Raw genomic sequence first — 26765 nt, 5'->3', positions numbered from 1 at the left:
GCCACACTTAGTCTTTTTTGAACACACACTTTTCCAGCTGGGCTGAGATGTTCTTGAAACCCTGGTTGTCTTTGATGCGTTTGAAGACGCGATAAATGTCGCCTTCTTACCTTGTTCACGTGACTAATGATTGTATCTATATTAACCATTTCTGTTCCGTTCCTGACACCTGAGAATATTTTGTTGGCACTGTGACGGTGAGCGTAATGAAAATGTCCACGGTTTCCACGGAATGCAGATTTACGCACTACGTTAGCGTGAGATGGCAATCTGCAGGCGAACGACCACAGATTCTTACACAGATGAGTTTGATGCACAACATTTATCACGAAGACTTTGCTGTGATTAACGTGTGCAGGAGACGCTTTTGTGCTTCTTGCGGAGCACTGCTGACTCGACGATCGTCCTGAGGAGCAGCAGCGTGGGGTAAATGGATGGGAGGGTTCACTGGGAGTGACGAATGAATGAACAGCTGGATGATGGCATTCAACAAAGACATGATCTGAACCGCACTGCACTGATTTGCACTTAGTGCTACACTATCAAACCTGCCATAATATTTCGCTGCTGGCTCCCGTCTTTTGTTGACATCATAAGCGTGTGTGCGACGGCCCGCGGTCGATTTTTTCCTCCCCTCTTCTACTTTCATTTATTTGAGGCAAATTATTAGAACCGTCTGCTAAGAAGGAATAAGAAGACGTCGTGCAGGTCGGACGTCCTTTTCTGGGTCTCCCACGTCCTTCCCCAACGAGGTATTTATTCTTCCACACGCATCCATCATGGTGCTTCTTATCTTATATGCGTTTGTCTTCGCAGAGTCCATTTAATCACCCTTTGGCATGCACGCTGCCATCAGATACTGGTTACTGTTATTGTGTAGCTTCTGTGTTATTAAGGTGGCCTTTAGCACAGCATATGACTGCTCGAGTGCATGTTTAGCTGCCCTTAAAGACAGCTTTTCTGGTTTCACTGCTGTCAGTCAATGGAAATATTTTATGTGTTTCATATCTTACATACAGATAAACCCAGTTCATGCTGCAGCAGCCCTGTAGTTACACAGTAGAGGACGTTTACAGGCGAGCAGCAGCAGCAGAGTGAAGTGGCCTTGATGGTAGATCCTTTTATGCAAGTCAAATCCTCTTGGCATGAGCTGTTTCTATGGTGACAGAGATTCACCAACTGATATGAATATGGAAAAGATTACATTTATTGAGATGTTAATCAGAATAAAACTACATTTACAGTCATGGTTTAAAATAAATTACACTCACCTTTAATTCTAAGGCTTAGGTCTCAAAATGCAGTAAACATAACCTCAGATAAACTACAAAAGCATGTCATAGTGTTATATTTATTTAACAAAAAGTAAGACCGAATGCAAACGCAGTGTGTGAAGTAGGCCCTTGCTGTTTTTTCATAAGAATTGAGAGGGTAGGTAGCAGCCAGGTGCTGCTAATCAGATATTTTTGATCATCAGGAATTATGACCTTCACTATCAGAAAAGAGGTTTTTCCACTTTATTGTTCTTGGGTATTCAGTTGTGTTAACACAATGCCAAGCAGGAAAGACATCGGAAATGGTCTCACAGAAACCGTTGTTGTTGTTCAATAATCTGGGACGTGCCATTTCCAAACAATTTGAAGACTATATTTTTACAGTAGAAAAATTATTCACAACTATAAAATACTCTGGATTAAACCAGCTCCAGGAAAACATCAAACACCAGCTGTTCGCCCTGAGACAAGTGGATAATTTGTGAAAGGTACAAAAAAAGCAAGAGAGGGTACGATCACATTTTTATGGAACCCTTTAAGTTTCTAAAATCACTTTTCACCATAGCAAAAAAGGGAATACCTGAAGACAAGGCAAGAACTAGACACACATTTTGACAAAAGTATACAATGACAAGAATTAGTTTGAGCCAACACCTAATCCAGCACCCATAAGAAGACAGAGAGTAATATGTTTCTTCGAGAGGAAAAGGTTGAGGCTCCCTAGATGTTTGAGGAGTATCGAGTTGTTTGGCCAGGAAGCACTTTTTCTCCATCAAGCATGATAGAGGTAGGCCTTTAAGTGCACCAAAATGAAACGATTATTAGAATCTACAAATACAACAATCAGAGTTGCTGCCATTTGTGTGAATGTGTGTGTGAATGGGTGGATGACTGAATGTGTAAAGCTCTTTGGAGTCCTTAGGGACTAAGTAAAGTGCTATACAGATACAGGCCATTTACCATTTATCTATAAACAGGGTGAATTTGGAAAGCTGGGATTGCAAATCAAGAAGCAAAATCTGCTTTTCTCCATAGTGACATTCTTGAGAATACACCTGGGCGTAGGACTTAGAACAGAGGTGGGGGAACTCCAGGCTTCAAGGGCCGGTGTCCTGCAGGTTTTAGATATCATCCTGGGTCAACACACCTGAATAAAATGATTAGTTTATTACCAGACATCTGGACAACTTCAAGACACGTTGAGCAGGTAATTTAGCCATTTGAATCAGCTGCTTGGGATCAAGGACACATCTAAAACCTGCAGGACAGCGGCCCTTGAGGTCTTGAGTTCCCCACCCCTGATTTAGAAGCATGCGACAACACTTTGGGAAAGCATCTGCATCAGACTGTATAGAAAAAGTCATGGCTGAAATCCACTAACAAGAGGAAACATCAAGATGTGCTTGGGCAGTATCCCAGGTGAAACATAGGTAGTGGATGAAATGTTTAGGTGTGGGGAAAATGGGAGTACCACCTCAGAAGAGTTATGAAAGAGAGAATGTTTGGCTGTATCATCAGATCAACATACAAAACTCTCTGACGGTGTGAAGTACATCATATTAACTGGTACAACTGAAATGATAAGGGGAGAGTATTCTGACAAAGAAGCAACAAAGCTGCAGTTCTGGACCCCCACACAGTACAATGTCTGATCTTGCTAACTTAAGATCAGACATTGTACTGTGTGGTAGTGTGTTGAACTCACACTGTGCTGCCTGCTTTATTAAGTTCGCAGTGCCCTGGGAAGATGTCATAAAGGAAGCCAATGGGTTGAAGAAACTACGGCGTAGTGAAATGTAGTGGAAGCAAGGCAGAGAGGCTACATGGCAAATATCTCTACAATGGAGATTAGATGCAGAGAATTTCTTGCATCATCTCAGTAAGACTCTTGAAAGGCATATGTATTAAAAGATAGACGCTGCAACTACGCATGAAAAAGAAATTGTTGGCAGAACATTTTTAAATCATCCTCTGATGAGCAACCGTTGAACCATGAAGAAACTTTCCTTAACTTTATTTGTAATGTATAAAAGCAAAAGGGAAAAAAAGAATAATTTTTAAGAAATAATTTAATTTGTAATTCATGGATGTGTTTTTCTAGCTTTTATTTTTACAATATAAATATATTCCTTATGCCAAAAAGTTGATTCATCTGGACGTAGCGTTTTCAATGGGAGAAACATTTTGTCACTCATTGAAGTGACTTCTTCAGTCTCAGCTGACTGCAGGTTTCCCCAACTTTATAAACAGTACATTTGCATAATGACTGAAACCAGCCCACTGAATAAACGGTGAGCTGTGAGGTCAGTTTCTTCATCACTGAGTGAATGGAGCTCAGTCTCTGTCTTTCTCGCTTTCTCTCATCGATATGGAGGTAATCATTCAAATAAGATATTTATATAAATATATAAGATATTTATAAGTAATAGTCTATAGTGGATAGTAGACTATCCACTGGTCAAAAGTTTAATATGCATATTGAAGGACATATCCTGGTCAAATATGACTCAGAGATTGTTCACAGTACTGGATGTCAAGGTAATGCTTCCTAATGTTCCTGCCTAGGAGAATCGTTTATAAATAATGTAAATACAACTGGTCTCAGCACAACACCCAGAGGAAGTTCATAATTAACCTTAGCTTGTCAAGAACACTTTCCTATTTACATGAATAAACTGGAGTTTATTAGATACAAAAGATATTCAAATCCCTGCAGCACAGTGCCTTTAATACCTGTCGCTTGTTCTACTCTATGTAGTAAAATATTGTGGTCAATAGTATCTAATTCTGCAGTGAAGTCTAGCAGGACAAACGAAAACATCAGTTCATTGTCAGAGAGGTCAGATCATTCTGAACTATCTCTAGTGCTGTTTCTTATTGTAAGCAATTCTGAATCCTGACTGTCAGATTTTAGAAGAATCAATTCAGTTTTATTTATTTTATATAGCACCAAATCACAGCAACAGTTGCCTGAAGGCACTTTATATGTAACATAAACGCCCTACAGTAATACAAAGAAAACAGAGAAAACCCCAACAGTCATGATCGCCTATGAGAAAGCAGGAAAAACTTTTTTAACTCTTTTAACAGGAAGAAACCTGCAGAAGAACCAGGCTCAGGGAGGGACAGCCATCTGCCCCGAGGAAGACAGGAGTAGACATGCTGTGGAAGGGAGCCACAGTTGTTAGTTAATAAGAATTAATGATTAAATATAGAGTTGTGTACAACTACATATTGAGTAAAAAGGTGACTGAAGAAGAAACACTCAGTGTGTCATGGGAATCTCCAGCAGTCTATTTCTTTTGCAGCATAACTAAGGTAGGACCTTGTATGTGAGGAGCAGGATTTTGAATTCAATTCTGGATTTAACAGGAAGCCAATGAAGACAAGCCAGTATAGCAGAAATATGCTCTCGCTCTCTGTCAGTACTCTTCCTGCAGCATTTTGGATCAACTGAAGGCTGAGATATTGCACAAATGGAAGAAGTCATTTGTTTGATATGCACATTGAAGGATATATCCTGGTCAAAAATGACTCCAAGATTCCTCACAGTGTTGCTGGATGCCAAGGTAATGCCATCCAGAGTAAGCATCTGATTAGATACCATATTTCTAAAACTTTCAGGGCCAAGTACAAAAACCTCCCTTTTATCTGAATTTAGAAGCATTGAGCGGTAATCCAGGTCTTTATGTCTTTAAGACATCTCTGTAATTTAACTAATTGGTGTGTGTTATCTGGCTTCATGGGTAGATAAAGTTGGGTGCCATCTGTGTAGCAGTGAAAATGTATGCTATGTCTTCTAATGATACTCACTAAGGGAAGTATGCATAATGTAAACAAAATTTGTCCTAGCACTGAACCCTGTGGAACTCCATAATTAACCTTAGTGTGTTAAGAGGACTCTACATCTGCATGAATAAACTGGATTCTCCATAATGACTTAAAGGTACTCCACTCCATTTAATATCTACAGCATGCTCTAATCGCTGTTATAAAGTATTATGGTCAATGGTATCAAACACTGCACTGAGGTCTAGCAGGACAAGCACAGAGAGGAGTCCACTGTCAGAGGCCAGTCGCTGTACTGTGATGAGCTCTGAAACCTGACTGAAAATCTTAAAATAAACAATTCCTCTACAGATGATCAGTTAGCTGTTCTACAACTACTCTTTCAAGAATTTTTTTTAGATAAAAAGAAGGTTTGTGATTGGCCTATAATTAGTTAAGACAGCTGAGTTAGCCTGTCAGCCTGGCTACAGTGCTGAAAAGAAACATCAACATGATTGTAATGCAGTGGCAGGAACTTTCTGAGCAACATTATAAAGAACAGTGAGCCAAAATTGATCCACAATACTGTGAGAGACTTCAAGTTGCCACAAAATGTGGTTCCACAAACCACTAAATCAAATGGGATACTACATGCTGCTTTTGCATTTTGGCTTTGTTCTTGTTCAGTTTTAATAAATAGGAATTGTTCGGAGTCTGAAATGTCACAAAAACAATATGCCAATGAGACCTTTGACAGAATCCTAGGATGTATCCATTGGATTGTATGGCTCAAGCTGATTTGAAAAATTGTTTGTTGTTACAGTATTATTTTCAGGCTAATTTGTGTAGGAGGGAATTCCTCCTCACTGACCATTTTACATATTTTTGTTCGGCCTCAAAACAAGTCAGAAGAATGCTGATCATGACTCATTCTGTGTTCTCACCTTTCTCAGTTTTATCTCTTGACGTGATGGCTGTGTTTTTGGTGCTTCTTCTCTCCACGCTCCTCCTGTCTCTACACTCCACTCCTCTACGAGCCTCTCCTTCCTGCCCTGTGGGCTGTCGCTGCTACAGCCTCACTGTGGAGTGTGGCTCCACAGGACTGAGGGACATCCCCAAATACATCCCTTTAACCATACAGGTAGGATCGATGCCCTAAGAAGATTCAATTTAATTCAAATGCAAGAAAGTAGTCCTATATATTTGTTTAATGTGAGCATTAAAAGTCGCCAAGATTCCGCACAGTGTTACTGGAGGACAAAGTAATGCTATCCAGCGTGAGAATATGGATACACACAGTGTTTCTAAGATTGTTAGGAATAAGTATATCCGCATGAAGTGATGGTGCTTTTTACTTTAGTGCGATCAGCTCATATGAATTTCAAAGCAGTTCTACAGTCCAACACTGGTCTCTCAATCTCCCATTGGAGAGCCGCGAGCTTCGCCATACTTGCGTTCTGTGATGTTGTCATTTCTTGTGCTCAAGGAGCCGATTTCTGAGAACTCACGGCAGTGTGCCTCCTCGAGATGTCATCCAATTTGTGCCCAGAGATGTTATTCCGAGCTAGTCCTTCCGAGATGTATCCAGTCTGCAGTCAGAGATCTTATTCTGAGTATTCACAGCAGCCGTAGCCTTTCCAAGATCTTATCCATGCTGACTCAATGGGCCCATTTTGAGAAACTCACGCCTCTCCCATCGTTCCAATCCCAGCGGGCAGCCTTGTGGGGGTTTGAACAGCCGGTTCCGCTTCCTTAATTCTTCGATAAGTCAGGGCCAAGCCAGCTCCGATCCGCCAGAACCCTGTTACCATGGTTCCGAATAGGTAGATATCTTCAGCACTCAGGCTCACCCAAGCCCAGACTTCTCGTTGAGAAAGGGGTGTCAGTTGCATTTAGGGACCAGTTGATCCAATCCAAATAAAATTGGTCCTAGCACAGAACCCTGTGGAAAACATGAACAAACTGCAGACTGTTAAATAGATGGAGCTCTTCAAATAAACAATATCTCTGCACATGCCCAATTAGCTGCTTTACAGCTACTCTTTGAAGAAATTTTGAGATAAAATGAAGATTTGAGCCTATTAATAGAGATAGATTGATCAGAGCATTAATCACAATGTATCAAATGTTTTAAGACAATAGTGACTAAAACTCCTCTTTTGTCCCTGCTCATCTCTCCATCCAGACCATCTTTCTCCAGGACAATGTGATTGGTCAGATCCGTCGACAGGACCTCACCATGCTGAAGCACCTGCACTATTTGTACCTGCAGGTAATAAATGCACATACACTCTTAAACACTTACACTAAGACTCTTTAGCCTTCAGTTTTAATCTGTTGACTACATCACAGTTTATGCTAAGTATGGATTTGTATACATTCTAGCAATGGTATACGCTGTGTTTACTTCACTCAGTAGTATCAAATTATAGCGAAGTATTACCCTCCAAAATGTTTTAATGCAACAGAGGAAGGATTTCACTGAGCAGGTTTAAGAATACAGCAGGGTCGATGTCTTGTAAGGCTGCAGCAAAAGGTTGTTATTGCTAACTAAAACTAAATTAAAGTGGGTTGAAATTTTGGTTAACTGAAATAAAAATAAAAACTAGACTTTTCAAAATACATTGCCAGTCATGGCAAAAACCCATATAGGCCAAAATTGGCTCCAAAGGCAGATGTCTATCAAATACATGGCCTTCTATTTATACTCAAATTACATTACAGTTTTCATTGTTTTTAAAACCCAGCAGTGCACCTGCAACCACTTCAGAGTTTGAGGTATATTAAATTAGAGGGCACTACTGTCACCATGAGCTGCTAGCCTGCAGCAGAGATAAGTAGTTGTAGACATCTAATGAACTTACCTCTTTCTGACTCCATACCGCCAGAAATGTTTAATTTTCAACTCTGTGGTCATCATCTCCAACCAAAGCTGAGAACATGTATAGTAACACTTTCCTTACTCCAGCAAACAGACATTAAGAAAATCACTGGCGTTACCTCTTATGAATCTATTGTACGTATTTTTTGAAACAGTGAAATTGTGAATTGAGTCACTCTCCTCCTTGTGCCAAAAACACTGTCAAATGTTAGACTGCTCCAAAATAAAAGGATCACAACAGAGAAGACAGAAAATGTGTTTCAAAGGCATCATCAGAAGTATTTGGAATTTAAATGTATTTATTTAAAAGGGACAGTGCAGTTTAACATAGTTCAAGTACAAAACATGAAACTGATGTAATGCACATAAGTTTATAGCTATTGCTAATTTTCAACAATAGTCCCTTGTTGGGCTTACAATCAAAATAGGTACATTTTACAATAAAACATAAATTTTCATAAAACCAAATGACATCATAGTAGTGGTAGTTCCAGGAGATTAACCAGAAGCAGACATTTTTCTAGTTTTCTTTTCATGTCCCTCTTCCTCTAGAACAACACCATCTCAGCCGTGGAGCCTGGCTCTTTCCAGAGCCTCGGTCAGTTATTGGAGCTAGCACTGAATGGAAACCGCATCCATTTGGTGACAGCTGACATGTTTCAGGGACTCGAACATCTACGCATTCTGTACCTGGCACGAAACGACATCACACGGCTGCTGGACTACACCTTCCGTGGCCTACCGGTACAGTCTCACTTTCCTGTTCAACACAGCAGCTTTGCTGAGCCCTATATGAAGCTTCATAGATAATGTACATCATTCTCTTGATGTCTCAGCGTCTGCAGGAGCTCCACTTACAGCATAATAGTATAGAGACGTTAGCCGACCAGGCTTTAGTTGGTTTGACTTCTCTGGCTCTGCTGGACCTGAGTAGGAATAACCTCCACACAATTGGCCCTGCAACACTGCGACCTCTAGTGAGCCTGCAGGTCCTGCGTATCACAGGTGAGGCTCCTTTACTGATGACATTGGAACCCATGTTGTGTTTTGGGTTTTTTGTTGGGGTTTTTTATACAGTTTCACGCATAATAACATCTGTTCACTGAGTTACAGATAGCTACTCATGTAGAGCCTAGTAATATGGTAATCATCATGACTCTTTAGGGCAGAACATTAAGTGGCTTCTGTCTTGTGCTATGCTGCAGATAATCCATGGCGCTGTGACTGTGCGTTGCACTGGCTGAGGACCTGGATTGATGAAGAGGGTCAGCGTCTGCTTAGCTCTGCAGAACGTCGACTAGTTTGCATCGAGCCACCACGCCTGTCCCATCTGAGCTTGGTGGAGGTTCCTCTCAACAGCTTGGTCTGTATCCCTCCCTTGGTGCAGCTGGAGCCCAAGAGGCTTGCAGTGCATCTGGGAGAGAGCCTCAGGGTGTCGTGCCATGCCACTGGTTATCCTCGGCCACAGGTAATGATAATTAAAGTGAAATAAAGTGGTAATTAAAGTTTTAATATTCTTTTAAATTATTTTGTTTTCCCCACCATTTGCCATAAGTCCTGCCTATCAAATGAGTGAATTTGTTTGTACTGGTCTTCTTTGACTGTTCCAAATACACTGCATGCAATCAGTGTGGTCAGCTAAAGTGGTTACTTCAATTTTCCTCCTTTTTTCATTTATTTAAAACATCTTGAATGAATCATCAGTTACATACTCCAGTTCAGGTTGACAGTACTGTAACAGTAGTATCTGTTTTTCTTTTTGTACTGTGATGGTTTATCCTTTGTAAGACCACTGAAGAAAGAAATGTCAATACCTTTTGCAGGTGACCTGGAGGAAAGCTTCCCAGGGTAAAGTAGTCCTTTCTCCCAGAGGCCTGGTTCAGGAGTTGGATGCAGGTGGAGGTGGAATGGGAGGAGCAGAGGAGCCCTCGCAGGAAGGCAGAGTCAGTCTCCAGAAGACTAATGGCGAACTCTTTGACCCCGACACTGGCAGTGGCATGTTGTTTCTCAGTAATGTAACTGTGGCTCATGCAGGCTTCTATGAATGTGAAGCATGGAACGCAGGAGGTGTGGCTAGAGTCACCTTTCAACTTGCCATCAACTCATCAACATCCTCCTCATCTTCTTCCTCCATCTGGGCTTCATGGTCCCAGGTGTCTCTACCGTACTCACCTGCCTGGCCTCGACTGAGGAGCCACGGTCCTGCTTTGGGCTCAGATGTAAGCCGGGAACCCCTGTATGCTCTGGGCAGCATGGCCTTCAGTGCTCTGGGAGCTGCCACTCAGACTGCCATTGCTGTGGGCATCTCACTGCTGACTTTGACTGCTCTGCTGCTAGTCGCCATGATCTACAGTCGACATCACCAACGGGACAAAGAGGCTGATGGGGCTGAAAAGGTGCATATATGTTCAATACTACAAATGTGATTGGCATATTTAAAAGTAGAATAAAGGCATTTATCCTCATAGTAGATAGGAATTTATGAATGAATTTTCAATTATTTGTCTGTGTCAGTGTAACACAACAAAATCAGAGGAAGCACAACAAGATGACAGAAGTAAAACTGCACTGACACACACAAATGTTTTGTCAGGTGAGCATTTTACATGGACCATCTGTTTGTCGAAAGAGTTTTGTTACAACTGAAGTAAAGTGCGATGTCGCAAATACAGACAAATGTATTGTCCATGTAAACAGCGTTCATGTTAACAAATTTTTGGCACAAATGGTACCTTATGACCACATGTGTCAAGATATGTTTTATGAGCTTATGTTACGATCAGTGTATCTGGTTAAAAATAACTGTTCTTGTTATAACTTTAAAATTTGTTATGTGTGATCAAACAAATCTGCAGCAGTCATATAACAATAGAGATACACACAACCTGATGATGTAGATGCGGTTTTATGTATTTAGGTTTGCTCAACAGTCTACATGTGTTCTGTGGACTGTGGAGGAAACTTTTCCACATCCCTCGGAGTATCCTCTGGGGTATGCTTTGGGACCATGGTGTGTCTGTCCTATTGCTATTACAGTAGCTTGGTTTACATTGCAAGTCCGACTTGTTCATGGTGCATGCTGGACTCCACCAGGGCTGCCCTTTGTCACCAATTACTATCCTACTTTTAAATATCCCACAATTAACCGAGGAGTCTAAGAGTCAAGTGTAGGGCTTGACCTTATGTGTTCAAGACCTTGTATGGAAAAGGATTTTAACTTTGATTCTGGATTTTACATGGAGACAATGAAGAAAAGCCAATATGAGAGAAATATAGTCCCAGTGCTCTCAGTGCAGCATTTAACTGAAGGCTTTTTGGGGAGTTTTTAGGACATCCTGATAATAACGAATTACAATAATCCAGTCTAGAAGTAATAAATGCATCAACAAGTTCAGCATCACTCAACAAAGGATGTTTCTAATTTTAAAGACATTGCACAAATGGAAGAAATCAGTCCTACATATTTGTGTAATATCCTGGTCAAAAATGACTCCAAGATTCCTCACACAGTTACTGGAGGCCAGTGTAATCCCATTTAGATTAAAAGATGGGAAGTAATGAAGTACAAGTACTTTGTTACTGTACTTAGAATTTTCAGGTATCACTATATAAAGACTGGCTCACAGCTGAGCCAGGGATCACACCTCCTCCACACATTACTTGAGGAAAGTACAACTACTCTGTATTCTGATAACTTTTTACTTTTACTCCCTTCATGTTTAAACAAATATCTGTACTTTTTACTCCTTACATTTTCAAAACAAACTCATTATTTTAGGTTCAACTGTATCATCTATAGCATTTATAATCCGAGTTAAAATGGGCCGGAAGAGGTGCAGGTTTCCGTAAGTTGTGGTTGCGGTACTTTAGAATCTAGCTATCTCTACACAAGAGGAGGAAGCATGAAAAGAGTGCTATTTTTAAGAAACGGGTAATTTGAAGTTCAATGTTTCTATCAGCTCAACAAACATCAGCAAGCACACAAACTGTGTGCAGTTTGTTGCACTGTGTCTGCTAGCTAAAGGAGAGAAAACGGTGCCAGATAACTTCACTTGATGTTGGACGACAGACAGGAAAGGAGAAGGAGAAAGGTTAGATTTAGAGAAAAGTTGAAGTACTGAAGAAACTTCCTTACTCAAATAAAACTGAAAAAGTACAGGCTTTAAAATGTACTTCAAGTACGAAAGTAAAAGTAGCTTTTAAGTAGAAGTATAGATAGTTGCATTAAGTAGAGAAAGCCTGTGCTTCTGCCATCTCTGTCCAGGGTAAGCATACGTTAGACACCATATTTCTAAGATTTTACAATACAATTTTACAAGTTCAATAACCCCAGTTTCATCTGAATTTAGAAGCAGGAAATTGGAGGTCATCCAGGTCTTTATGTCTTTAAGACAGTCCTGTAGTTTAGTTAATTGATGCATCTGGCTTCATGGATAAAGTTGGGTGTCATCTGCATAGAATACGAAATACGAATACAATACGAATGACAAAAATTGTATATGCAGGAATAAATAACACATTAATGTTTCAACTCACTGTAGAGTGTCTTCTCTTGTACTCATGTTTATTAAAATTATTACCAACATATGCCAGGGGGTCCACTGGGGGTCCTGCAAATTTTGGCCAGCCATTGGTGGTGCCCCTGAAATAATTAGCTAAAACAGCAAGTGATTGCTTTTTAAGTAATGGCTTAATCACTGCCAGTTTAAAGGCTTCTGATACATGGCTCGGTACATAGCCCAGTAATAGGGATATATAGATCATAGTTTAAATTGAAGCATTAATAGACTTCTCAAAGGACTTCTTTGAGCACTCTTGTAAGATGTAGGGGCCTAATGGACATGTTTATGATTTGGAGGAAGTAATTACTGGAGTTAACTCAGAAAAATCAATTCAGAGGCTAATAGATAGAGAGGCTAAATTATCAATAGAATTGGAAGAAGTACATAATGAGACATCAGTCAGATGGTTATGAATATTTTTTCTCTAAATAGTCAAATTTTTATTTGTCAAGAAATGTGAAGTAACGACTGGTGAAATGCTTGGCTCGACAGACTCTCTGTCAGCCTGGCTACAAGGATGAATAGTAAGACTTTCTAGCTTTATGGAGAGCTTTATTTTAAATAGAGCAACAATCTTTTTTTTCCAGGCTAAATGAAAATCTTCTAAATTAGTGAGATGCCATTTTCAGTGTTGATCAATTATTAAATCTTTTACTAACAGGGACTAAAGTTTAAGAATCCACAGTTTTACTCTTTGGTGCTATATTGTTCTTTCTTTGTGATTTTTTTTTTTTTAATGTTTTTAAATCATTTTTGCTAAAAAAAATTTGGTTTGTTTTTGGTGGTCTGGGAGCAACTGCAGTCTCTAAGGGGATGGAGTTTAGGGGATGACAGAAGGAGACAGGCTGCAGAGAGATGTAGACAGCAAGTCTGCTTCATGATCCCAACTCCAATTCAGGAATCCTGGCCTACAGAGCTGAAAACAGGCTACATTTATTACAAGAACCATTATTAATAAGGGAGGCCGAGGAGTAACTAAACCTCTTGCACATGGAGCAAGAAGGTGCAAGATGGACGGGTGAAGATGCTGTGCTTATAGCAAGTTAGCTATGAGCTAAGCTAAGCTAGCAAATCCCTACAGACACAATGACTAAATACTGTAAATATAATTAGCAGGTGGTTTAACAGAGTTTGCTTTGGATAAAGCAGATGGATATTATGAATCATCTGCACTACAAAAATCATCTTCATATTACACTATGAAAAAATATGTTTTCCAAGAGTTTAAATTAAATGGGCTAGCTACACAAAACACAAGAAGTGATAGTGTACCACAGAAAGAGCAAACACCAGGTGAGAGTGCCACCAACCAAGTTTAAGTATCTTGGGATCTTGTTAGTGAATGAGGCGAGAAGAAAGTGAGAGATTAACAGATGGGTTGGGGCTACAGTTGCAGTGATGCAGATGCTGGACTGGTCCATTGTGGTAAAGACAGCTGAGCATTAAAGAAAAGCTCTTGATTTATGTCCCTACTCTCTCCTGTTATCATGAGTTCTGGGTAGTGACCGAAAGAATGAGATCATAGAGGCTAGTGGCAGAAATGAGCTTTCCCCACTGGGTGGCTATCTCACTTAGAGATTTAGTGAGGAGTTCAGTTATCTAAGACTGGCTCAGTTTACAGCTACTACTCACATTGAAAGGAGCCAGATGAGGTGATTCGGACATGCCTCCTGGGCACCTCCTGCATGAGGTGTTTTAGGCATGTCCTACCAGAAGGCAGCCCTGGAGCAAACCCAGGACATGCTAGAGAGATTAGATCTTTTGGGTGGCCTGGGATTGTCTCAGTGTTCTCCCAGATAAGCATGAGAAGTTGGCTGAGAGAGGGAGGTCTGGGCATCCTTGTTTAAGCTACTCCACCAATGACCTGGCCCAGGACTAGTGGAAGAAAATAGATGGATGGAGGAGTAAGACTTGTAATTTTTTAAAGAGGTCTTGAGCAATAGTTCTCCAATCCATCGTGGAGATCGTGGCTCAAGAGTTGGGCGTTCGCCTTGTAATCGGAAGGTTGCCGGTTCGAGCCCCTGCTTGGACAGTCTCGGTCGTTGTGTCCTTGGGCAAGACACTTCACCCGTTGTCTACTGGTGGTGGTCAGAGGGCCCGGTGGCGCCAGTGTCCGGCAGCCTCGCCTCTGTCAGTGCACCCCAGGGTGGCTGTGGCTACAATGTAGCTTGCCATCACCAGTGTGTGAATGTGTGTGTGAATGGGTGGATGACTGGATATGTAAAGCGCTTTGGGGTCCTTAGGGACTAGTAAAGCACTATATAAATACAGGCCATTCACCATTCACCATCTGAAAGTAGTTTAAAGTTTTTCTTCAGCCACTGGCAGATAATTTTCAGTCTAGTTCTTGTATGTGATCATTTTCAGATAATGTTATTAGTCAAAACTACTTACCACTGACCTGTGAATCACTCAAACATACAGGGAACCTAACATGTATATTAGACCCCTTACCAGCAGCCTGTGGCAAAAACACACATGTATTTTTGTCACTCTTTAGTTGAATCTACCAAGTAATGCCACACATAACTCAATTTGACAAGTATAAATTAGTATTTTTGTGCTAGCAACTTCTAAAGAGCTATTAGCCTAAATCTTGCATATCCCAGCGTGGTTTGCAGTCTATCCTTAAAAAACTGAAGAAACTATCTGTAAGATGAAGATGAACAATATCTAAAAGTTTATGTCTTCAAGATAAAGGGGAAAAATCCAGCAAAGACCTGACACAGGACCTAAGTAATGTATCTAGACCCTCTGTTGTAAAGCCTTATCAGAAACAATCTTAGTCGTTGTCAAGAAGCCATTTTTAAGGAAGGAAAGACTGAGGTGTGTTACACAAGACCTGAACTAAGAATCATTGGCAACAAATCTGATGGAGTGATGAATCCAAATTGTTGATTCAAATATCAATATATATATCGAGGAGGTCAGGAGTTTGATGTGTACAGCCATTTGTAAAACACAGTGGAGGCTCTGTCAAGGTTTGGGACTGCATTTCAGCCACTAGTGTTGGATATTTTGTCAAAATTGATGAAATCTTTAGCACAGAGAAGTATTGTAGAATTTTGATTGACCAAGCAATATCATCAGAAAGAGTCTGATTGGCAACAACTTTATTTTTCTGCCAGATGATAATCAGAAACACAGTGCCAGAATACCTGGATAGGAAAATACAATGCAACTCTATCAGTCACTGATAGTCTGATGAAGAGCTTGGTGTTGAGTTTTCTTGTAAAATATATAAAAAGAGGGGTGACTCAAGACTTTTGCAGGGCACTGGGAATTCAGTAAGAATCCAATAAAAGGAAAGAAAATGAAATCAATTAAATGGGGGCAGCGCTGCAGTGTTTATCACTGAGGGTCTTGGATTTGCACCACCTTCTTTTGCCAGTGTGGGCTCTCTATGTGAAGACTCCTTCCACAGTCCAAATGCTCTAAATTACCTGTTGGTGTGAATGATGGTCTGTCTCTCTGTGGTCACCTGAGCACGGGATAGGCTGCGGTCCCTACATGTAACGCCTGTTTGAATTCAATTTAATTCAATTCAATTAAAGTCACCTCTAGGCGCTTTATATTGTAAGGTGTTTTTTTTTTTGTCGTTTACATTGTCATATTAATGAAGGTGAATTTGAATTCACAGGAGGAGAGCATCTTGTATGTGAACGACTACTCTGATGGCCCCACTACCTTCGCCCAGCTGGAGGAGTATCGTGATGAGCGTGGCCATGAAATGTATGTCCTCAACAGGGCCAAGCCTGTGCTTCCTCCTGCTCCGCCAACAGCTGTGTCCACCACTAACCTGGGCTGTTCAGCACCATCCGATACCTCCAGCCACACCCTCTCCTCGGGCCCTGGCCAGACCATGAGCCCCACTCTGGCCCCTGACAAGCAGCAGCAGCAGGATGGTGACATACGGACCATGAGGAGAATGGCAGGGGAAGGAGGGGAGGCAGAGCCCGTGATCACATTAGAGGCAGAAGGAATGTTTCTCAACCACACAGGCCTCTTCATAGACTCTCCCATTGCTTATGAGATTCACTGCTAAAGGAAGAAAGCAATCCTGGAAGACAGAGCAAAATATGTGTGTGACCCAGTGGTTTACAGCTCAGCCTTTCTTGTTTATGGACTAACAGGAGGCCATTATTGGGATGTACCAAAAAAGGCACAGAAGTACTTTTCTGTGTGAAAGGATTTTCCTTCTGCAAAACTACACTGACAAATGTTAACGGAGTCAATTCCAGTACAAAGCAGAGCTCAAACTCTGTCTGACCTCTAAAACACAGACATACTGTGATGTTGTTTGCCAAAAAAGCGAGTAGGTGAGTGACTCGGAGTATAGGAACCTCTGACTGACCACCAAGACAGCTTCACTGTCCTGCACATGCTTAACTTTCACACATTTTAGCATTACTGGTGTGCTAACATCTGCCCTGTCAAGACCTCAGAGCTCACTGGGAGGCTGAGTACAGGAAAGAGAGAAATCATGGCCCCCTCCGGTTCATGAATATGTGGGAAATCTGTGTTATATAGCCTAACTGCTGTCAGTGTCTGGAAGTTTTAATTTAATCCCAGGGTAGAAATACAGTGCATTTTGTAATTATATAACTGTGTAGAAAAAGGTCAGTCTGAGTTTTATTCTCATTCTCTCTCATCATCATTTTACTCATCTGTGTTGCTTAGTGTCCTAACAGACACAAAAAATGAATCTCTCCTCTCTGTAGTATGAACTGAGCTCAGTTTACCCCAACTCTTTTGGATTTATCCGTCTTTATTGATACTAGCATGTGCGGTTGGGAATGAATCTGAGTTGCTGCTGAGTTTTCCAGTCCACACGGAGGCAGAGTTCTTAGCTGAGCAAAAAACATCAGCTATACGATACGTATTTGACTGCTTCTGAATGAACGAGCTGCTGTGATTGAGAAATAAAGTTTTCAAAGCAGAAAGAGACAAGGCTCGAAAAAACAAGAAATGAAGCTACCTGACTGAATGTTTTTGCTTTTAAATGATCACGTGTGAATTATTGTTGCCTTTATAAACTGAGAGAATCTTTTGTCTCTTTTCTCCTGTTCCTTGGATCTGTTTTTATTCTAAACATGTAGTCTAGCTCTTTACAATGATTAGAACACAGCTACACATTATTTTCGTGGTATACTTTGAAACTAACCACATACTCGGGGCATGCTTTCGTTATCTGAATTGACTCACAGTTAGGGTTAAATTACATACACTCACCGTGACATGGATTTCATGGTCATTTGGGGCTTTGAATTCTTTGAGCGGTTTGTTGCGCGTGGTGGAACGATTGTACAACACACATCTTTTAAAAACCGAAATCATTTACATTTTGTAGTAAGCGGTGTTGGAAGTTCTAATGTGTCTTTTACTTAACAAAGCCAAAGCCTATTTTCGTTAGCAATCATGACGAACAACAACAACTAGTTCTTTTTGCCATCATAAAAATGTTTTTTTTTTAAAGAACCAGTATTTAAAACAATGGGGAAGTCTGAGGAATTCAGTGAAGATTTGAGGAGAATTTATATTTACACAAGTTAGACCCATTTTTGAACAACTACACATTCCAAGGTCATCATTTCAAACATTTGTACATAAGTAGAAGTTATTCAGATGTGTCACCACTTTGCGAGGAAAAAAGCCCAAACTGTCACCTTCAGATCACAGGAAATTCCACAAAGTCCACAAATAATCAACAGATTGGCGTCCTGTCCTGAATCACATATTGATGCTTATTAGAAGAATGGGAACATTTTTTGCAGTTTACAGGGAACAGTCCAGTCAAGGAATAAAGTTGCATCTCAGAATAATCAAGGATAGACAGATTTAAACACTACTGAAACATTTTAGACCCTCCTACCTGCACACTGAGAACCAAGGGATCTCTCAGGAAGAGTGATATGTTTGTAGAAAAACCTACCATGGCAATGTATCCCAGTAAGAACAGACAGACCTTTGCAATGTAGAAAACCCAGCTGCACAATGTAAATCACCTGGTTACTATAGCGATCCGCACAGTCTTGGTTTATGATACATGGCCCTTGTGTAAGTCCACAGAAATGTGGACAGTTATGAAAAGTGCGATTCAATTCCAATGTAATTTTATTCAATAAAATTGTATTTATTTAGCACCAGATCACAACAACCACAAGGTGCTTTATATTGTAAGGTAAAGATCCCACAATAATACAAAGAAAACTCGAAAAATCCAATTACTGATTTCTTAATGGTAGAGACTAATGAGGTTCAGAAGTGTGTAAAATTCTGTGTAAAACCAGTAAGATTTTAGGAACCAGTGGTTTACGATGGCAGAATATCAGAAAAATAAAATACACCAAGAAGAAACAGACCAGTCTGCTGATGCTGTCTACTTATCACCTTCCTAACTTGTGTTACACTGCCTCACAGACTACAGTTCAGTGTTCAACACTGTAGTAAATGGACTGGTTCTTATATAGCGCTTTTCTACTCTATCTGAGCACTCAAAGCGCTTTACACAACTAATTCATTCACCCATAAAGATAAGACAGCGTACAGAGCGGAGGTAGACGTTGTCCCACCGGTGCTCAGAAAAAACCTGAAGCCAAACATCCTTAAAACAAAAGACTCCTATGGGCACAGACAGGTCCCCTCCCCTCTCTTTATATGGAGAACAAGTGGAATGTGTCTCTGACTTCAGGTTTCTGGGGCTCACATCTTCGCTGAGCTCACTTTTTTCATCTGTAACTCCCGTAACACCTGAACCGTTTACTGAACTGGAAGAATTCCAAAGGTTCAAGAAAGCAGTGACTCCGCGCTTTTCAGGCGTATTGGGGTGATTACAGTAACCCCAGGCGCAGTGCTGCAGCAGCAGCGAGATTTGGATGTGGCACTCTACCTAGATTTATCGCAATGACCCTAATATCACTGAAAAAGCACAGAGTTGGTTTTAGGAACCATTTTTCGATTTCGCCAGTGGTTCAAGTGCTCAAGCAGAGTACAAACATGCCATGTAAGTACCAGTCCAGTTACCCCAAGCCCACTGTATCATATTAACATGTATCACGGTAATACAGCAGTGTCCGATTCTTTAACCTGCAAGGACCCCTGGTTACTTTTTTATGTTTTTAAAATGGCCCTTTTGGAAAGCTGTATGCTCATCAAAATATTTATTTTTGGTGTGTTTTACCTGGCTGAGCACTGAGCAAGTCTGTTTAGCAAGTGCTTAACATTTAGTGCATTTGGTCACTGGCATCAAGCTTACACAAGACAAAATTCCCATTTAGCAGCATCTTTTAGCTCTTTTAACATCTTGCGGGGGGGGGTTAATAAATTAGTTAGATAACTGCCATTGTAGAAATATACAATGAAATTGTGTTCAGTGACAACCAGCTGCACTGGATCACAAGTATCTTTTTGAAAAGACACACAATTGTGTCAAAAAGGTTGTTTCAAAGTGCTTTATGCTGTAACTATGTTGCAATGCAGAGTCAGCCCAAGGCATTACAAATACGAAGTGCCTGCTTAGGGTCCCTGAGGACAGAGGGTTTATTTTTGCACGTGTGAGTGATAATTCATATGTTAAAGGTATCAGTGTACAAAAAAGGAGTATTATGCAAACAGAGGAATGTTTGTGTAGCGATTTGTCCTGCCCCTCCGCTCTGAGCTCTGCTGGTAATGTCCAACGAGCAGGCTGAAGAACAAAACAATGTTAGAAGAATATATCCTCTAGGCACAAAGTACGGAAGAGGATTGGGGCTACTGGGGGAAGAAAAGTGGGCACATCTTTTTTTTCTTTTCCAGAATTCTGACATTAAAGTCAGAATTCTGACTTTTTTCTCAGAATTCTGGAAAAGAAGAAAAAAATGCCCACTTTTTTTCCGGTGGCCCTAATCCTCTTCCGTAGCAAAGAAAAAGAAGAGAGGGGGAAAAATAAAAACAAAAGCACAAACAAACACCAAGATAACGGTAAGTTTCCTCAAGTTAGGGAAATCTCTGTATGAATCATTGACATTTTGAGCCTGTAATTGGCTGTGAAGCAGGTCAGTAGGGATGGACGCTCGATACTGACTTTTCAATTCCGTGCCGAGTTTCTGAAGCACAGATATTTCAAAACACTGCTTTGAAGTGGGTTTCAAAACCCAGGTCACGTGATCATGACTAAATCCGAGATTTAGACAGGTGTCTTACCTGCTACTTCTAGGCAGTGCTTTGTGGCAGGATTCCTATTTTAAGAACCAGGGTTGTTTGCATTTACTGAATTAATGTTTTTGATAGTATGACTGCTATTTATTACACGCACATGTATAAAAGAAAACATCTTATCTCTCATTATAATTACTGTGGACTGTGAAGACCAATACAGACTATTGACTATGGACTATTACTTAAACACTGGAATCCACAATTTAATGAAATAAATATTATTTAATTATACAAATAGTAAACAAAAAAACAGCAAACATTTAATAACCAATCACAAAAGTCATGAGAAAAAAGTCATATTACTATTTTAAGAAAAAAAAAGTCAAAATGTCATGTAAATGGGTGTAAGCATCTATATCCTTTGCAGTCCACTGCCAGCCACTTCATTATTTTACAAATCCACTCTTCAAAGTTTGTCTGTTTATCCGTCTCAACAGATCTTTTCAGTGTGCTTACACTCATGTGCTAAAAGAAAAGTCATTTCCTTCCTCTTTTAAAGTACAATTTCACTAACTCAGAGGGTATAGCAACCATGGCAATTTGTCTTGAAACAACAACTGTAATCGCCACAATTTCTCAAAATAGATTTTTAACTTTAATCTTGAAATTTCAGAATAATATATACACATATATGTATTCCGCCTGTGCGGAACTCATGATGGGTTCCAGCTTTTGGCCAACACCTGCGAGACATCCTCTCACCTGCTGCTCATTATCTCAGCATTCCTGACACTACTGTGGGGCGATCGTGGCTCAAGAATTGGAAGTTTGCCTTGCAATCGAAAGATTGCTGGTTCGAGCCCCGGCTCCCACAGTCTCAATCGTTGTGTCCTTGGGCAAGACACTTTACCCGTTGCCTGCTGGTGGTGGTCAGAGGGCCCGGTGGCGCCAGTGACCGGCAGCCTCGCCTCTGTCAGTGCGCCCCAGGGTGGCTGTGGCTACAATGTAGCTTGCCATCATCAGTGTGTGAATGGGTGGATGACTGAGTGTGTAAAGCGCTTTGGGGTCCTTAGGGACTAGTAAAGCGCTATACAAATACTTAAGACAATAGATCGACGCTACTCGTCGCTGGATTGTTGTGCCACTCGCGTCAGTGTAGCCCCGGCTCTAACTAACTGATTCACCCATCTGTGTTTGCCTTCAGTCTAATCTGTGTTCTCTTTATGAATAGACCTCCTACACCCATCTCTGTTCTTCCCTGGAAGTGATTGTCATTGAGTTTGTGAGTGACTTGTCTGCTGTGATAGACTCAAAAATTCTAGTAAAATATGACGATCAACTAGACTATTACAGCAAATGGTCCATTTGGGAACGTAAATGTGTGGGGTATTTTTTGGCCTTCAGACAACAATTCTGATTCTTACATTGCTGGACAGGAACAAAGAAAAAAGTGGAAAAAAGCCTTTTTTTATTTAACTTCTGCTGGTGAATGAACCCGTTTTGTAGTGTGGGCGGTCAACTGGCTTTAAAAGGTCAATGTTAAAACATGTGACATTATGGTTCATTAACAGACTGTACTTTAGAGTAGGCAAACAAAAGCAGACATTCAACCTGAAAACCTGGCAATGGTCAAAAGCTGGCATTGTAAAGCAAAGGAACAAGTCTATCAGAGAAAGAAAGAAAGAAAAGAAAAATACAACTTAAAAAAATGTCATACGTTTTCTGTATGATATTTAAATCACACCACTCATCCGCTGCCAAAGATTTTCTTAATGAATACTACAAGCTGTATCTTTACAGTATGTTGCAAGTTACTGAATAATGAAAAGCGATGGTCATGAATAGTAAGATGGCTGTCACGGCGGGTGCGCCGGTGTGTTTGTTAGAGTGGACCCAAAGGGGGGGGGGTTATTACTAACCTTGAACCTTTCGAGGTTACAAAATGATGGCCAAAAATCTCAGCCTCGTGATTTTGTTGACTTTGTCAGAAAGCATGACATTCACACACTGCCGTTTGTGTTATAGTAACATTTCCAAAATAGATTTTAAATGTAACTGTTCTTTGTTAGTGTTAATAAGTTTCCATGAGCCCAGTCATTCATTCTGTATGCAGACCATAGTTAAAGAGACTGTTTAACTTTAGCTTTCACTACTATAAACAAATCACTTTGACAAGACTAAGGAAGAATAGAAAAAAAGCAAGAAAAACGGGATTTGTTCTTTTAAAATATTTAGTAAATATTTATTTAACAACATTAAACATAGTTTATGTTCTGCACTCTGAGGAGGTCCCGTAATTCTGTACTTGAGCAGAAGTAAATGGACTGGTTCTTATATAGTGCTTTTCTACTCTGTCTGAGCACTCAAAGCACTTTATACAACTAATTCATTCACACAAGCACTTCTTCTAATTTTAAGTGCTGAGTATCTAACAGTCATACACATTCCAATGGATGCATCAGAGAGCAACATGAGGTTAGTATCTTGCCCGAGGATATTTGGCATGCAGACAAGGAGCAGCCTGGGATCAAACCACCGACCTTCTGGTTAGTGGCTGATCTGCTCTGCCACCTGAGCTACAGCCACCCGAAGAACAGATGCTAGTGTTGAAAAATACTCCAGTAAAAGTTAAAGTACAGATTGAACTTCTTTATGCAAGTAAAAGTGAAAACGTAGCTCCTTGAAGAACATTTCTACCATCTATTTTTATGCAAAGCTGACTGAACCTTGTGCAATATTAATGTGACAATAAAATAATATTAGTAGATAGAAATACCAACTTTATTTCAGTCTAAGTTTTGATTCTAATCAAGGTACTCAGCTTGAATCAGGTAAGCAGAACATGAACAGAGAAAAAGAAGGATTTTTTTTAAATTGCCTACATTATAGAGGGTTACTTTGCCTCTTACCTTACAGTTTACCTCCTCACGTCAGATTCTCCAAAAGCCTAGAAACTTTTAAAACTGCTCTTAAAACTCACCTCTTTTCATTGGCTTTTAGAAAGGTTTAATTTATTTGTTTATTTATTTATTTATTTATTTATTTATTTATTTATTTATTTTTTAATTTGATCAGCGAGGTGTTTTACGAAATTGTGTTCTATTGTATTTTTATCTGTATTTACTGTACAGCACTTTGGTCAGCCTTGGTTGTTTTTAAATGTGCTCTATAAATAAACTTGACTTGACTTGACTTGACTACCTTTAAATAATAACACAGTTAGCCTACCTCAGTTTGTTTTGTAGTATGTTTGACAACATGGAAAAACATTATGTCAAATATACAGACCCAATATCTGATTTAAACACGAGGACTTAGATGTAAGCTTGAAAATGTCCAGTTTATCACCACTGAGCAGTCCTTACCTTTAAATCTAAGCTCTCTTCCTTTCCTGCCCTCTTTTTTTTAATCTTTCTCCATCTCTGAGTGGAGTTAGCTCTTTCTTTTCTCTTCCTGTGAAATACAGCAGCTAGTCCTTTAGCTAGCAACACACTGTGTGACAAACTGCACAGTTTTGTTTTGTTGAGCTCATAGAAAAGTTGCATTTAAAATTACCTGCTGCTTAAAAAAATTACTGCCTTTACGCTCGCTGGTCTTCTGTAGAGCAAGCTAGATGTTGAAATACGCAACCCGAACTGATGGACAGCTGCAGTCCTTCTGTGTTGTGCCAAAATTCTACCTGCAGAGTATACAAAGTGTTTGTACTTCGTTACCTCTGACTGCATAAAAAAAGGTGAGTGAAGAAGGAAACAGTCAGAGCTTCATGAGAAGCCCCAAGCAGCCATGGCCTATTGGATCCAGGGTCACCTGTTACAGCCCTAACGAGCTGAGTCATCAAAAAGAAAAATTTTAAGCCTAATCTTAAAAGTAGAGAGCGTGCCTGTCTCCCCAATTCAAACTGGGAGCTTGTTCCACAGAAGAGGGGTTGAAAACTGAAGGCTCTGTCTCATTTTACTTTTAAGTACTTTAGTCAGCCTGCAGTCTGAGAGCGAAGTGCTCTAATGGGGTGATATGGTACTATTAGGTCATTAAGATAAGATGGGGCCCGATTATTCAAGACCTTGTACTTGACGAGGATTTTAAATTCAATTCTGGATTTAACATGGAGTCGATGAAGGGAAGCCAGTATAGGAGAAATATGCTCTCTCTTTTTTAGTCCCTGTCAGTACTCCTGCTGCAGCATTTTGGATCAACTGAAGGCATTTCAGGGAGTTCAGTAGGACATCCTGATAATAACAAATTACAGTAGTCTGAAAGTAATAAATCCATGAACTAGTTTTTCAGCTGCACTCTGAAACAGGATATTTCTAATGCTGCACAAACAGCAGAAAGCACTTTTACATATTTGTAACCTTAGTGCATAAAGAATTAGATTTGTCCACTTACATGAACAAATAGGTATCTATTGGATAGACCTTTAACACCTACAGCATGCTCTAATAGCTATAATTAAATATTATGGTCAACAGTATGAGGTCTGAGGTCCAGCAGGACAGGCACAGACATGAGTCCACTGTCAGAGGCCATAAGAAGATCATTTGTAAAGCTGTTTCTGTGATGAGCTCTGAAACCTGACTGAAACTCCTCAAATAAGCCATTCCTCTGCAGATGATCATTTACAGAAGCATTTTACAGCTACAACCTTATAAAGGAAGGTTGGAGGTTGGCCTATAATTAACTAAGACCGCTGGGTCCAGTGATGGCTTTTAAAGTAATGGTTTAACTACTGCCAGCTTGAAGGTCTGTGGTACATACAGCTTAATAACTGACAGAGGCTAATCATTTTTAAAATTAAAACATTAAACTTCCTTGAAAAGCCTTGTAAGATTGGGGTCTTTAAGACAAGTTGATGGTTTGGAGGAAGTAGTTACTGAAGTTAACTCAGTTTAGTTAGGGGAAAAATAGTCCAAATAAATCTAAGGAGCTTGGAAAGAAACACATCCAGAGGTGCTGTGGCTTAGCTGGTCAAAGCGCCTGTCTAGTAAACAGGAGATCCTGGGTTCAAATCCCAGCAGTACCTCGCTGTTATCTTCTTCTTCTGTTGATGCGTTTGTAATTATCCAGTTAGGAAATTCTGGGAAGTCTGTTTCAAAGTTAAATTAATGGACTGGCTCTTATATAGGGCTTTTCTACTCTATCACTCAAAGTGCTTTACACAACTCGCCTCATTCACCCAAGAACTGTTTTCTATGCTCTTTCTAAGTAACTGCTCCTCTATGAGCAAGCACTTTGGCAACAGTGGGAAGGAAAAACTCCCTTTTAACAGGAAGAAACCTCCGGCAGAACCAGGCTCAGGGAGGAGCGGGGCCATCTGCTGCGACTGGTTGGGGTGAGAGAAGGAAGACAGGATAGAAGACATGCTGTGGAAGAGAGACAGAGGTTAATAACAGATATGATTCAATGCAGAGAGGTCTATTAATACATAGTGAGTGAGAAAGGTGACTGAAGAAGAAATACTCAATGCATCATGGGAATCCCCCAGCAGCCTACACCTATTGCAGCATAACTAAGGGAGGATTCATGGTCACCTGATCCAGCCCTATCTATATGTTTTAGCAAAAAGGAAAGTTTTAAGCCTAATCTTAAACATAGAGATAGTGTCTGTCTCCTGAATCCAAACTGGAAGCTGGTTCCACAGAAGATTAGTAGGTGACCTGCTCTACCTCTAGAGTGGCCTAAGAAATTTTATAAACAAAATAAACATGCAAATGTATACCATAAATTATATTTTAACAGTATTGTGCGTGGTTGTAGCTCAGGAGAAAGAGCAGGGCATCTACTACTTGGCAAGTTAGTGGTTCAACCACTATATAATCCAGTTTCTGACTCATATAATCTCTGACCTCAGCAAACACTTTCCTGATTATTTTATGTTGTTAGTCATTTCCAGTCAGACAGCACCATATAGTTATGATGGTTATAGTCCCCTTTAGATTCAAAAAGGATTGTGCAACATTGTAGCCTGTATGTGATTAACAGGTTGCTACTGTCTTTGATATTGTCTCTTGTGTCCCTGAGATTCTTCCTTCACAATGGGTGAAGGAAGTTAACTCAGAAAGTTCAATTAGTTCAGCTAGAGGAAAAATAGTCCAAATAAATCTAAGGAGCTTGGAAAGAAACACATCCAGAGGTGCTGTGGCTTAG

The 26765-nt window shown here is 40.2% G+C and overlaps 1 protein-coding gene across 2 annotated transcripts; it reads left to right on the top strand.

Annotated features, from left to right (window-relative positions):
* Positions 1 to 148: 148 nt before the first annotated feature.
* Positions 149 to 17460, top strand: LOC309692992 (leucine-rich repeat-containing protein 24-like). Of its 2 annotated transcripts, XM_082511913.1 has the most exons (9): positions 149 to 752; positions 1020 to 1111; positions 5996 to 6183; positions 7228 to 7314; positions 8476 to 8667; positions 8760 to 8928; positions 9129 to 9391; positions 9747 to 10319; positions 16126 to 17460. In XM_082511913.1, exons 3-9 carry the CDS (start codon positions 6013 to 6015, stop codon positions 16528 to 16530), a joined length of 1860 nt encoding a protein of 619 aa, XP_082368039.1. In that variant the 5' UTR covers positions 149 to 752; positions 1020 to 1111; positions 5996 to 6012; the 3' UTR covers positions 16531 to 17460. The 2 variants fall into 2 exon arrangements, with proteins under 2 accessions (XP_082368039.1, XP_082368038.1); XM_082511912.1 differs by lacking the exon at positions 1020 to 1111.
* Positions 17461 to 26765: the final 9305 nt, after the last annotated feature.

Source organism: Aulonocara stuartgranti, assembly GCF_965226115.1.
Source record: "Aulonocara stuartgranti genome assembly, chromosome: 17".
Taxonomy (NCBI): Eukaryota; Metazoa; Chordata; class Actinopteri; order Cichliformes; family Cichlidae; genus Aulonocara; species Aulonocara stuartgranti.
Note: the sequence above shows the minus strand (reverse complement) of the source record. Positions and strands in the feature narration are given on the sequence as shown.